At 53.4% G+C, this 14,285-nt stretch overlaps 2 protein-coding genes and 1 non-coding gene across 12 annotated transcripts in view; 1 reads left to right on the top strand and 2 right to left on the bottom strand.

The window, feature by feature from the left end:
• ST6GALNAC2 (ST6 N-acetylgalactosaminide alpha-2,6-sialyltransferase 2) overlaps positions 1 to 1,069 on the top strand; it is a gene marked incomplete at its 5' end in the record, with an annotated part of 4,518 nt that extends 3,449 nt beyond the window's left edge. The window contains one exon of the mRNA XM_029927090.1: positions 301 to 1,069. Coding sequence (XP_029782950.1) covers positions 301 to 468 — 168 coding nt within the window. The remainder of the gene's footprint in view (positions 1 to 300) is intronic.
• A 1,378-nt stretch (positions 1,070 to 2,447) lies between these two features.
• PRCD (photoreceptor disc component) overlaps positions 2,448 to 14,285 on the bottom strand; it is a 21,291-nt gene continuing 9,453 nt past the window's right edge. The window contains exons 1-6 of one of the 10 annotated variants that reach the window (XR_003904587.1): positions 7,449 to 7,560; positions 6,984 to 7,066; positions 6,835 to 6,872; positions 5,757 to 5,828; positions 4,452 to 4,659; positions 2,448 to 2,847 (exon numbers count right to left, since the gene is read on the bottom strand). Coding sequence is in view for 3 of the 10 variants with exons in the window: in XM_029928265.1 (XP_029784125.1) it covers positions 2,789 to 2,847; positions 4,452 to 4,659; positions 5,757 to 5,828; positions 6,835 to 6,839; positions 6,984 to 7,066; positions 7,308 to 7,318 (438 nt within the window). In the remaining 7 variants the exon portion in view is untranslated. The other 9 variants (XM_029928265.1, XR_003904584.1, XR_003904585.1 and 6 more) reach the window with 9 other exon arrangements.
• Positions 4,768 to 4,848, bottom strand: LOC115283103. The gene has a single exon (XR_003904912.1). It is a non-coding gene; the product is annotated as a small nucleolar RNA R38 (small nucleolar RNA).

Raw genomic sequence — 14,285 nt, 5'->3', positions numbered from 1 at the left:
CTCTCAGTGGATCACGACCCGGGCAGAAATCAAGAGTCAGACCCTTAACCAACTGAGCCACCCCAGGCACCTTGCCCCCCCCCCCACTTGTAAAATGTGGAGTCTGAGATAATTGTGGGGCTGAGAAAACGTGTCCAGGAGCACAGTGGCTGACGCTGGCGTGAACTTGAACCGTGTCTTCAGCATGGCATGGGGCGGGCTGGGGGAGGAGGGGGATGGTGCTTTCCCGAAGTCCCTTCCCTTCATGGATCTGTTTGTACCTGGCTCAGCAAACACTAACTCAGTGCCTGCCTCGTCTAGGTTAGTGCTTACGGATTCATCACAAGCAACTACTGGAAATTTTCTGACCACTACTTTGAGCGAATAAAGAAGCCGCTGATCTTCTACGTGAACCACGACCTGTCCCTGGAAGCCACCTTGTGGAAAAGCCTGCACAAGGCCGGCATCCTCCGGCTGTACCAACGCTGACCCTCCAGGACTCAGAGCCCTGGTTCCCGCAGAGCTGTGGCCCACGCCCCCTACGCGGCTGGAGCGGCCCTGTCTCTTCTGTCTGTGAGAAGGGCACCAACATCCCCTCCTCTGGAGGGCATGAAGAGGTGGACTTGTGACCGTTCCTGGAGCGTGTTCATGGCGGGACACCCCCATCTTGGTCTTGATTCCAAGACTCCCTACGGGGTCTGAGACGGAATCCCCACTCTGGAGAAGGAAGGAGCGCTCTGCTGGGCATTTTGCAGCAGGAGGAACACCAGAGCAGACTGTGAGCGTCCCCAGCAAAGGGCCAGCCTATTTCAGAGTGGAGGATCTTCGAAGCCAGCAGCTGGCCCCGGGCCACCGGAGGAGGCTGGCGGAGCGGCCGCCACATCCCCGCTGACTGCAGCAGCCCGGCGTGCACGCTCCCCAGCCAAACCTCCCGCCAGCATGTCCAGCTCAGACTCCAAGTCAGTTCGACTCTTAAGACGCTCCTGCACCACCTGAGGCCACCCACTTCCTTCTGCCCAGGGATGTGACAGGACCGGAACAGGCAGAATGTAATCTGAAGCCAGTTAATTGCATAAATGATGGATGACCACTTTTGTCTTTTTTGTGTGTTGGGGGGGGATGGGATGTGGGGCAGGACTGTGGAGGGCTTAGCATGCATCTCAGAGAACCCAAGAACCGTGGGCAAGTCCTGGCATTGACAGGGGTCAAGTGCACAGAAGGCCACCTGCCTGAGGGAAGTCCCCCTGGAAAGTGACCACTGCCCTGCCACCCGGATGTCATCAGGTGCTGACCCCCCAGCTTCACGTCAGGGCTTTAATGAATTTGGACTCGGCTGATAAGCAGTTTCATTTTAGACCAATTACACGGGCTTCTATGGAAGATAAAGTCTCCTCGGCTGGTTACCGCCATGTAGCCCCGAAGCCCCGATTTACTGGCTTGATGACTAGTCTGATCGGCCAAGGCTGGGGCTGGAGCGGGGTGGTACCCACAGAGCCGGCTGGCAAGAGCCTTCCCAGCCTGGCACGGACCACTGGCCAGTCCACCAACACCCAGGAGCTAGGCTCTGGCTCTGGTTTTGGAAGGTAGACCCTTTCAGCATGTTTAACAAGGATGGGAACCGTCCCCAGAATCAAAATTCTATTTCAGAAATTCAGACGGGATTGAGACCTGGGCTTTCATGAGGGAGGCATGAACTTGAACCCACGGCTTCCAGATGTCAGGGAACAGCTTACACTGGGAGGCAGGGGCGAAGTTCAGACAGAACAGGAGGCCAAGGCCTCTCCCCACTTCGGCTTGGCAACAAGGGTCCCAAGCAGGTTTCTCTGGAGACAATAAACGGTCCAGGCAGAACCCCCTCGGATGTGGGATCCGTGGTACGGAGTCAGCCCACCCTGGGGTCTGATACAGTGACCTTCACGTGACTGCCTTGCTAAGCCACACGGTCCGAGTTAGGACTTCTGACCCCCTGTGTCCACAGCACTTTGTCCCTGGTCCTGTCACCTCTGCAGCCATCAGAACCTGTCAATCTTGTCAGATGTGACAGGCGCTGAAGTTGTGGGTGGCAGCCCGTTAAGAGGGGCAGAAAATCAATTCAGTGAGAAACAGAAAACATCAGGGGCACCTGGGGGGCTCAGTCGGTTAAGCCTCTGACTTCGGCTCAGGTCATGATCTCCTGGTTCGTGGGTTCAAGCCCCGCATCAGGTTCTGTGCGGACAGCTCAGGCCTGGAGCCTGTCTTCAGATTCTCTGTCTCTCTCTCTGACCCACCCCTGCTCACCTTGTCTCTCTCTCAAAAAAACATAAAAAAAAAACCCACCAAACCACCACACATCTGACCGCGTCCTGTGTGAACTGTGAACCCGTTATTGGTGTTCCGTGAAACTTTCACTCAGGTTACGACACGATCAGCCGAGTGGGAATAAAATCCCACTATGCGGGTCCCAAGGTGAAATCCACGATGTTCCACAGTCCGTTTCTAAACACTTTTATTTGTGCTTCAAAACTTAAGTCCAAGACAGAACTTCTCGGAAATTCACCCTGAGAAACATCCTTCCAGGACGAGCACCGGCCCCCCCCCCCCCGGTCCCCGCCCCCGAGCACAACAGGTTCATGTTCACCGCTCTCTGTGCGCCACCACTGCGTCCCCGCCGACGGGCGAGTTCTGCCCACATCAGCGAAACCGCGGCATTCTAGATGTTCTCAGCCCTGCCCTGGCGAACTGCTGGACACTTTCAGGGATAAAGTCACTCGTTTTCTGTGGCTGCTTTTCCGAGACGAAGGCCAGCTCCGTGTCACGCTCCTCTGGGGGGTCACCTCACGGGCATCAGCGACGACGCGCCGCTCCGCCCGGCATCACTGCGCAGAGAGTCTGCAAGACCAGAGGACGACCAGGTGACTCACACCTGAAGGCTTCGCTTAAGGACCCTAATTTAGAGAAGAAAAGGCAACGGGAGCAGGTCATCCCAACCAAGCACGGGCCCAAATGTCGCACGCACCACCGGGCAGGCCTCGCGGTCCCAGAGGGCTCGGAGCTGCTGCTCAAAGGGACCAGGGAGCGCCTGGCAAGCGGCCAGTCTGGACACATTCACATCCGACCCTCTGGGGGTAACACGTTTTCAAAGTCAAACCCAAAGGTCAACAACGCAAGTCCCTCGGAGCAGCCTACCTACTGGGCAGCAGCTGCACCGCTGGAAGGGGCTCCCCGCCCCCCATCCTTCTCCCTGGTTTTACTTCCAGACTGGAAGCTGCAGGCGCCAGTTTAAATCCCACCCCAGGGGCGCCTGGGGGGGCCCAGTCCCTTAAGCGTCTGACATCGGATCAGGTCACGATCTCACTCACAGGTTCTAGCCCCACATCAGGCTCTGGGCTGACAGCTCAGATCCTGTGTCTCCCTCCCTTTCTGCCCCTCCCCTGCTCACTGTCTCTCAAAAAAAAAAAAAAAAAAAAAAAAAAAAAAAAAATCCCACCCCAAATCCAGCTTCCTTGGGGAATGAACAAATATGTGACCTTAAAGGGCCCACACATACCTCCCAACACGAGCAGAAAATGGCAATCTGCCCACTTCAAGCCTGGCATTTAAACGGGAACAGGGCCAGACGCAGGCCTGGCCCAGCGCCTCTGTGCCACTTTCTCGCTCACATGCCAGCAGTCCCGGGCCTCTGCCACCAGAGGCAGCTCCGGCCGGTCCTGTGGCGAGGGCATGAAGGGAGTTAACGGGAGCTCCCTGTCCCTGGAAACAAAGCACCTGGAGACCAGACAGCTCCGCGGGTGCCCCGGAGGGCCTTTCCTGAATGTCACGCTGTGGTGCCGAGGTCACGGTCCCCGTGCACTCACACTGCCGCCGCTGGCAGATGTCCGACATTCCCGGCTGTTCCAAAGGGTGCTTTCATTTCCTTGAAATGTGGGACAAGCACCCTTTCATCGCAGCGAAGAACGTGACCCCAAACCACTTGCCCACGGCCGCCGCCTCCTCCAGCCCGCACCGGCGGCATGCTCACCCAGGGAACTAGAGCGCAACCGGGCGGCGTCCCAGGGGCAGATGGAGGAGGCACGGGGCTCGGCCCTGCCCCAGGAGTCCATGCAGGTTGATCCCCGATACAGCCTGAACTGTTTTCTTTTTTTTAAGTTTTTACTTATTTTTGAGAAAAAGAGAGCGTGCGAGAGGGGAGGGACAAAGAGACCGAGAATCAGTACAGAGCTCAGGGCAGAGCCTGACACGGGACGTGAACTCATGAACTGAACGCGGAGATCATGATCTGAACCCAAGCGGAGTTGGGAGGCTGAACCGACTGAGGCGTGCAGGCGCCCGGAGCCTGAGCTTCTGAGAGCCCCGGCCAGACCCCAAAGCCTCAGAACAGACGGGTTTCCGCTCAGCCCAGGTTTTCAGACAGGGATAACTGACCATCATCGGCTTGTGGGGCTTCTTAGGAAAACGAAGACAGACCACAGAGCACCGGGAAGGGCTTCACTTACTTCGCGCGCTGCACACACTGAGCAGGAGGGCAGGCCTGTGCAGGCTCCCTGCTGCACGGCACAACCCCAAACCTGGGGAGGAGGACGACCTGACACACGGGCCACGTCTGGTGCACACCGGGGAGTCTCCACTCCAGGCCAGGCAGTGGATGCAGGCTGCTGCTGGCATCTGCTTCTGGAGGATCAGAGACAGAGGCGGAGGCCGTGCCTGGCGAGGAGAAATGCAAGAGGAAAGTCTGCTCAAGGCCTGCACGGTAGGGCTCAAGCAGCTCCCTTTCAAATGAGACCTGAATTTCCCAGAGAGCAAACCTGGGAACTGAGTTTCAGACATCCACGTTCCACACAGAAAGGCCTTTTGCCTTCAGACAGGGATAACTTTACATCATCATGGACTCAGCTCCCGCCAACCTGCCAGCTCACCGGGCTGACACTTATAAGCAAAGGCGGATTACAGGTTTTCCTACCAAACTCTGCTTCACTCCCTCCAGAGTGTTCACAAACTTTAACCTTCCATCAAGGGTAAAAACCGCTGACACCTAGTGCCTAGATGTACCCAGCATCCCAGACCGGACTCTTTGACACTTCCTGCCCTTTAGTTTTATTTAATGTTTATTTTTGAAAGAGAGAGAAACAGAGCAAGAACAGGGGGAGGGACAGAGAGAGAGGGAGACAGAATCCGAAGCAGGCTCCAGGCTCTGAGCTAGCTGTCAGCACAGAGCCCGACATGGGGCTTGAACCAATTAACTAGGAGATCATGACCTGAGCTGAAGCGGATGCTCAACAGACTGAGCCCCCAGGCGCCCCAGGCCCTTTTAAGGCCGGGATCTGCCTCAGCAAAAGTGCCCGAGAACTCAGTGTGCGGCTTATCTTCCGGAGTTAGTAAAATGCCCCCGACAGTGCGGTCACTTCCTCCAGGCAGCCCGGTCAAGGCCGGCTGTACACAGGGAGCCTGCTGCCAGAAGGTCATTTCTCCTTCACTCACCTCTGCGTACGGAAGGATGCACAGAGCAAGATCGGTTTTTTAAGTAGAGGATTACGGATCTGCCTAAAGAGCTTAAAAATAGCCGGGGCTATAATCTTGCTGCAGGAAAAGTCCCTGAGCTAAAAGGAGATCAGATGGTCTGATTTCCCCTGAACAACTGTTCTCGGACGGCCACACAATTCTTGGGCTCAGTCCAGGGCCGTGCACACCCGTGGCTGGAGCTGTGCATGTTAACACGGTATAGGTAGTTCGGACACATGGCCAGGGCTGGAAAGCACGAACACTGTTTTACAAAGAAATACAGCTCTGGCTTTCAAGTTCACCTGATACAAGGTTTCCTCCACCTCAGCTCTGGGGTTCTGAGATAGTCTTCCTCGTGGGGACGGTCTTGCGCCCTGCAGGACACCGAGCAGCATCCATTAGACCCCGTTAGCATCCTCCAACCCCAGCAGAGAACCACTGGTCTAATCGGACCTCAATTACTTCTCAATGAGACTGAAAAGTGGTGTTAGCACCCCCACACAGTCTGCCATACTTTTATGTTTCCTTAAAAACAAAACAAAACAGAAAACCGTTGTATTAACTCTAAGCCTTAGGTTTCTTTACTCAGAAGCAAAGAAAAAAATAACTACTACACATAAGACTTGTTATAAATAGTTTGGCGGGAGACCGCTAGGCCAGGAGCCTAGCGGAGTTCCACACCTCTTGCCTTCCCCGGGCAGGAACAATCCTGGGAGGCTTACATCCCCGAAATCTGACAGATGGGACACTAAAGGGATCCTAACTTACCCAATTCTGTCAAAGAGCTTAAAAAAACACAAAACCTTATTTCCAATAGAAATTTCATCACAAACACCCTTACACTCCATGGTTTTCACCCGGGCACCCGGGTGGCTCAGTCGGCTAAGCACCCTCCTTTGGCTGAGGTCGTGATCTCCCAGTTTGTGAATTCTGGCCCCTAGCCACCTGTTGGATTCTGCGCAGACAGCTCTGAGCCTGCTTTGGATTCTGTCTCCCTCTCTCTGCCCCTCCCCTGCTCATGCTCTCTATCTCAAAATTTAACAAATATTAAAAAAAGGAAATAATTAAAAAACCCAAAACTTAACTTTTAGGACTTAAAATTAAGTTTAATTAAAAATTAAGTTTTTATTTAAATAATCTCTAAGGGAGACACAGGCTGAGCCTCAAGGCTCAGAACTTTTCAGAAAAGATGTCCGTTCACACAAGGATCACTTTGAATCCTGCACAAACATTTCCAACCCCCCCCAAAACCCATTCCCGAAGACCCTTCCACGCCCGTACGCAGCAACCATTTTGATTCCAAACAGCGACACCTAGTGGTCCCAGACCACACTGGCACAGACCCCGCTCATTTCCGGATTCTGGGTCCATTTTTCTCACCTTAACTGGAATTTACGCCCAAATGTGTGTCCATAAAACTAAATTTAAAATCAAAATCCGGTGAGGCGGCCGTACGTGACAGGCCTTCACACCATCTCGACTTCCTCACTTCTGGTGACCTCCCAGGTCCTGCCGGCACGCATTCTTACTCGTTTCGGGGCTCCATCCGTCACTTTGAAGCTTCAACCTGCAGGTGTGCGGCTCACGGGCTCCGCAGATGCCAAAGAGAAGCCTGTGGGGAAAGAAAGGTGAGCATGGGAGGTTCGCTGTAACATGAGGACTTTCCAAAACCCTGCAATCCCATTTACGGCTAACTGTTGGGATGGGGACGTCCTCAAGTCCCTCCTGCGGAAGTACTCGGGTGCCGGCACGCGGTGGCCGTGCGGCTCCCAGGGCTGCACAGGCTCTAAGACCCTCCCTAAAAAATAACGGCTTGAAAGAAGGGCTTGAGCTCTCTCCATCCAATCACTAACCCTCGAACCATTCCGAAGGCGTTCTTTCACTCAGCATCCCTGCTAATCCCAACCAAGGTAGAGGCGACCCCGGCTTATCGAGGCCAAGCGAACCAGCACCGGGTCAAGGAAGACCCCATTTCCCCACCACCGAAGCCTTACCACCACCAAAGACTCGAGACTGTTCGTCCCGTTCGGGCCAGGCAGAAGCAGTCATGACTGCCAGCCACGCGGCCTGCTTCTAAGAGAAGGCGGAGTCGCGCTTGTGCGCAAGTCTTCTCGGCAGTCTCGGCAGAGCTCTCGCGATGTTGAGAAAAGGCTCATGGGAAATGTAGTCCAAACAACCCTCGCGGGGGGTGGGGTGGGACGGCCTCCTCCACAGCGAGCTGCGAGCGAGACGGTGGCCGCCACCCGGGGCAGTAGAGAGCCCGGGGTGGGAGGCCTGATCTTTGGAGAAAACGTAGATGGACGGTTGCTTCAGTTACAGTCATTTGTCTGCTGAGTCCACAGATTGTCCCTGGCGGGACTGGGTTAGCGCACCAAGTTGGGAGGGGGGCGCTCACGAGGGAAACGGATAAGGAAACCGAGGCCCGGCAGGATTTCGTTCTTAATTGCCCTGCGGATTTCACGTGGGGCGGGGAGGGGTCGTCTGGGTGGTAGGTTGCGTTAGAGACGGGGGTGCTGGTTCCCGGGGGACTGTTGGGCGTCCGGCGCCGCAGCAGGCGAAGCTGGGGCCCGGGCGGGGAGGCCCCGGCGGCAGGGGGCGCCCGCGAGCAGCGGCCCGACTGACCCTCCGCGGTTCCCGCCGCGTGGCTTTAATTCCGACGGGGGAACAAAGAAACTATGAAAACAGGGAATGATGTAACACCCACCGACCCTTCTGGCCGCTGTTTTTCAGGCCAACACTCACTCTGGCTCCGTTTTTGTAATAACAGTCGGGCGAAACAACAACTAGAGTCAGGGCCACAATTTACACCTGTTTGGAAATTATCTTAAATTGGCAAGCCCGGAAGCATCTTCTGCAATTAGCTTCTCCCCAGTCTCATGGATGCTTTAGCAAGGTTCTCAACGGCGTTTAGTCCGGGTTATATTTTTCTGCATACGGTGGCATGTGGCAGGTGCTTAACTATAGTTACCACATTTATGTTTGCCTCCCTTAATTTTGATTGTCAGCTCTTCAAGGCAGGAGAAGTCGCTTTTAATTATTTTTTTTTCTTTTTTAATTTCCTCATAGAGTCTCGTTGGTATTCTGCTGCCTCTGCCCGCAGGAAGCACTCAACAAATAATGGTGGACTCAGACTTAGCAGTAACTTCCGTCATGTGAAATTGGCCCTTAAGTTTCTGTCTTGCCCTTGAAGGCACGGGTTTGTGTAATCTAAAAGGAAGAGTGGGTTCTCTCCCTGGAAACGAAGTCCTTTTCATTTCAGACTTGGAGAGAGGGTTTTGAGGGTAGAAATTACAAGAAGCTGCTAGTCCGTAGGCGAGCGACCTGCTGCAGGCAAAACACTACTGATAGCGAACACTTCATAGCACCTACTATGTGCCATTCAGGACTTTCAGACCCTCCTGGATTCACTGGTGTAATCTGCACCCCCGCCCTGTGAAGTGCGCTGGCCCTACCCCCATTTTACAGAGGAGGGAATGCAAGCATTGAGAGACGAGGTGACTTTCCCAAATTCCCACAACTAGTAACTGCTGGAGTCTGGGTTCGATCCCAGCCCTGCAGAAGCCATGCTTTTACACTACGTGGAACTGCACTGCGTATATATAGAAATCAGTCTATTACAAGGCTTCTGGGTGTGGGGGAGGGGAGCAAAGAGGGATTTTTGTGTGCTTGCAGGGGTGGTTAGGGATGAAATCACGGGGCGGGGTGGGGGGGAATGATGGGCACCTTTTTCACGATTTTGAGCCACTTTAGGGCAGGAAGGATGAGGATGGGAGGCTGCAGGGGCTGATGGGTGCAAGACTGTAGGACTCTGGGCTCTGGCAGGGGTGTCCTGAGTCTCAGAGAGTTGCCACCGAGTGTGTGGTGAGGGGCCACTGTGCCATGGTCCACGGTGTAACTTTGACACCGACAAAACCCAGTGGAAGAGCAGCAGGCTCCCCGCGGGTGGGCAGTCACGGGCAGCTGGGCGGCAGCCAAGTGGACGGAGCAGAAGGCAGTGTGAGCGGGCTGGTGCCCAAGCACATGTCGGGCACGCTGCCCGGGCAGTCCAGAAATCAGCGGGAAAGACAACAAAGGGCGCATCAGATTTCTGAACTAGCAGGCAGGCGTTCAGAGCTGTTGAGACCCAAGTGTTGTGTTGTGATCTCTTCTGCTCTCACTGCTGCTGAGGTCTGTCTGGCACGTTTGAGTTTTTATGTTCGGTGGAACCCTTACGTAGCCGTCAGTCATGGCTTCGTGTGGCTCAGCATTTACTGACATGGAAAGAGTCACAGAGTCTAGTGGGTAAGTGACAGAAGTAGACCCCAAGCTGAACGGAGCCAAAGTCCCCGGTGCTGTTCCAGGACGTCCCTGGGCTCTGAGCGCAGAGGTGACATCCTCTCAGCTGGCCGGCTGTGTTCAGATGGTTAGTTAGCTCATTGAGTCCCACCCACTGATAGGATTTAAAATGTGGTGTCTGAAACCCACATGAATAGGAAACAGACTCTCTCGAATACTGAGGTTAATTTCTTAAGGAATCTTTACCGTTACTAGTAAGAACAGGAAGGTGGGTAGGTTTATCCCAAGCGGTGGACAGCTTACCTCTGGAACAGGGCACCATGATTTACGGGAAGGTCATCTGTTCGTGGCCAGCCACAACTGCTGTTTCTGAATCTTACAAACAGAACGGAGCGACCGGACGACTTTGTGCTAGGGCGGAGGTAAGCTCCTCCCCAGCCCTAAGCGTGAATCGTGATTAGTCTGCGCCAGACCCAAGCGATAAATCTACACCTTCTGCCAGGAATTCAGAATTGGGTATGCGAGGCAATTCTGCCAAGTGGGGGAAGGTTTTCTTGTTTTTAAAAACAGCAGCCTCTCTTCTGGCTTTGGGACACTGTGAAGCTGTGATGCTGGAGGCTGTGGCAGCCCTCTTGCGTCTGTGAGGCTTGCTTCAAAGCAAGAGCCTAAAATCTGACTTGGCAGAGGGAAAACCAAGAACATAGAGTCTGCGACCATGAACTGCTGAAATCCCAGTCCTGAAGCCCCTGGCCTTCAGACCTTTTGTTTTGATGCAGAGACACATATGTTTACATTTTACTAAGTTTCTGAATGCAAGAGGCATCTTACAAGCAACAGCATGTTGGTTTCAGTAAAACACAGAATGTGAGATTCAAAAAAAAAAAAAAAAATCTCTTTGCTGTTTCGTCCATCTTAAGTTTGGTGTTCTGTCCCAATCCTAAATTTTCTGATCAACACGCCCGAAATCTTTTTTGTTTAATTATAACTCTCTGAAAGAATAGGTCAAGGCAAAACAAAAGGAGGGACGTCTGGGTGGCTCAGTCGGTTAAGCGTCGGACTTCAGCTCAGGTCATGATCTCACAGTTCAATATTTTTTTAAATATTTTATTTATTTTTGATACAGAGAGAGACAGAGCATGAGAGGGGGAGGGGCAGAGAGAGAAGGAGACACAGAACCAGAAGCAGGCTCCAGGCTCTGAGCCGGCTGTCAGCACAGAGTCTGACCCAGGGCTCGAACCCACGAATGTGAGATCTGATCTGAGCCGAAGTCAGAGGCCTAGACGACTGAGCCACCCAGGCGCCCCAAGAATTTGACCCCCACATCGGGCTCTGTGCTGACAGCTCAGAGCCTGGAGCCTGCTTCAGATTCTGTGTCTCCCTCTCTCTCTCTCTCTCTCTCTCTCTCTCTCTCTCTGCCACTCTCCTGTTTGTGCTCTCTCTCTTTCTCTCAAAAAATAAACTTTTTTTTAAATTAAAAAATAACAGTTTATTGAAGCGGGACTGACATACACAAAGCTGCACCTGCCTAATGTCTCAGCATGATGAGTCTGAGCACACTGCATGTGCTGTCTCTGACTTCTCACATCTGGCTTCTTATGATCACCACCGCTCCCCCCCCCCCCACCGATTTTGCAACCAAAGAAACCGAAGCGCAAAAAGGTGAAAGTGATCAGTAAGTGGGAGCATTGAGATCTGACCTCAGACAGTCCAGCCTCAGAGCCTCTGATCCTAACCGCGGTGCTGGGTTTCCTGGAAGAACACTTATGACAGAACACATTTTACTTTACTCGGTGATGTCATCCAACTAGAAAGTCCAGCATAAAAACACAGAGCACCCCCCCTCCACCCCCGGGATTTCTCAGGACCGTGAAAGAATGCCACAAATCCTATTCCACAGAAACCTGGGCTCATGGCACATAGCTTTTGTTTTGTTTTGTTTTTAACATTTTATTCATTTTTGAGAGCATGAGCAGGGGAGGAGCAGAGAGAGAGGCAGACGCAGAATCAGAAGCAGGCTCCAGGCTCTGAGCTGTCAGCACAGATCCCGATGCTGGGCTCGAAATCACGAGCCATGAGATCATGACCTGAGCCGAAGTCCGATGCCCAGCCAGCTAAGCCACCAGGCACCCCATCACGGCACATAGCTTTAACTTTCTGCAGGAGGAGAAATGTCACAAAGTGTGCCCTACTGGGGCACCTGGGTGGCTCAATTGGTTGATCATCCAACTTCAGCTCAGGCAGTGATCTCCCGGTTTGTGAGTTCAAGCCCTGCACTGGGTTAACTGCTGTCAGCACAGAGCCCACTTCAGGTCCTCTGTCCCTCTCTCTGTCTGCCCCTCCCCTGCGCAGGCTCTTTCTCTCAAAAATAAAACGTTAAAAAAATAAAGTGTACCCCGTTTATGGAGAAGAGGCAATGTTGGTATTGCAGCGGTTTTTTCCGGGGTTTGCCAACACCACGCATCTCACTTGTGTGCTCTGAAGGCCCGCTGCCTCTTTTTTTTTTTTTTTAATGTTTTATTTATTTTTGATACAGAGAGAGACAGAGCATGAGAGGGGGAGGAGCAGAGAGGGGAGACACAGAATCCGAAGCAGGCTCCAGGCTCTGAGCTAGCTGTCAGCACAGAGCCCGACACGGGGCTCGAACCCACAAACGTGAGATCTGACCTGAGCCGAATCGGAGGCTTAACCGACTGAGCCACCCAGGCGCCCCGAAGGCCCGCTGCCTCTTGTGAAATTATTGCTTCGTGGGTTCTTAAAAACTAAGCGTACGTGAGGAACATGCAGTAAATACCCTGTTGAACTCTTCTGCTCTTTTCAGACCACGTGTCTCCCTGCCCAGAAATCCTGCCCGCTCGCGCACTGCCCCGCCTCTGCTTACGTTGTTTGTTCCCTGTGCCTTGAAATTTCCTTCATCTCACCGTCTCCTCTGCTGAGCAAATTCCAGCTCCTGTGTCAATACCTTCCCCGCCACGTGCCACCCGCGGGGCTGTCGCGGTCCAGAGCGCTTTCCTCCGCGCCCTGTCGCCGGCTGGCCTAGCACGTGCTCTGCACCCAGACAGGCTTGGGGTCGAGTCCCAGCCCTGCTGATTCTAGCTGAGGAACCCTGGGCAAACCACCTCTGCCTCAGCCTCTTTTCTTTCCTTTTTTTTTTTTTTTTGATTTTTAATGTTGATTTTTGAGAGAGAGAAACAGAGTGTGAGCAGGGGAGGGGCAGAGAGAGAGAGGGAGACACAGAATCCGAAGCAGGCTTCAGGCTCCGAGATGTCAGCACAGAGCCCGATGCAGGGCTCGAACTCACCAACCGCCAGATCATGACCTGAGCCGAAGTCAGACACTTAACCAACTGAGCCACCCAGGCACCTCTCAGCCTCTTTTCTTATCTGGACTTTTAGAACAGTGCATGCAAAGCACTGCCACAGGCCTGGCACCAGGGAGCACTTAACGAACAGAACTCTTGTGGCACCTAGGTAGCTCAGTCGGTTAAGCGTCCAACTCTTGATGGGTCATGAGATCGAGCCCTGCATTGAGCTCTGTAGTGATGGTGTGGAGGCTGCTTGGGATTCTCTCTCCCTCTCTCTCTGCCCCTCCCCCACTTGCTCTCTATCTCCCTCTCCAAAGGAATAAAAATAAACTTAAAAAAAAAGTACTCTTGAGCCGCCTGGGGGGCTCAGTCGGCTGGGCGTCTGACTTCGGCTCAGGTCATGATCTCACGGTTCATGGGTTCGAGCCCTGCATCAGGCTCTGGGCTGACAGCTCAGAGCCTGGAGCCTGCTTCAGATTCTGTGTCTCCTTCTCTCTCTGCCCCTCCCCTGTTCATGCTCTGTCTCTCAAAAAATAAAGAAAGAAAGAAACATTTAAAATAATCGTAATAATTAAAAAAAAGAACTCTTGGGGCGCCTGGCTGGCTCAGTCAGTTAAACGTCTGACTTCATTCAGCTCACGTCATGATCTTGCAGTTCATGGGTTCGGACCCTGCGTTGGGCTCTGTGCGGACAGCTAGCTCAGAGCCTGGAGGCTGTCTGTCTTCAGATTCTGTGTCTCCCTCTCTCTCTGACCCTCCCTTGCTTGCACTGTCTCTCTCTCTCGGTCAAAAATAAATAAAAAAACGTAAAAAAAAAAAACTCGTTACCACGAGCCTGTGAGCAAGACAAGGATCAAGCCTTCATTTATTTTCTCGACTCTTTACATACAATAAAACGCATCCGTTGAAAATGTACCATTCAATAAGCGATACGCCCATAAAACCACAACCGCAGTCACGGCTTAGAACCCTGTCCTCACCCTGAAGGTCGGGCTGTTTCACAGCCTCCGGATCCAGCCCTGACCTCAGGCAGCCGCTGACCTGCTTTCTGTCGCTGCAGATTAGTTCTGCCCGGTCTAGAATCTCCTATAAACGGGTTCACGCAGGAGGGTGTCCTTTGTGTCTGGCTCCTCGGTGCCCCGTGTCGTGGCCCCCACAGTGGTCGGGGCGAGCAGCCCATTGTGTGACCGGCCAGCCCCTTCTCTACCCATTCACCTGTCGATGGATATCCTGGGTGATTCCACTTTGGAGCGAT

Source organism: Suricata suricatta, chromosome 17, assembly GCF_006229205.1.
Source record: "Suricata suricatta isolate VVHF042 chromosome 17, meerkat_22Aug2017_6uvM2_HiC, whole genome shotgun sequence".
NCBI lineage: Eukaryota > Metazoa > Chordata > Mammalia > Carnivora > Herpestidae > Suricata > Suricata suricatta.
Note: the sequence above shows the minus strand (reverse complement) of the source record. Positions and strands in the feature narration are given on the sequence as shown.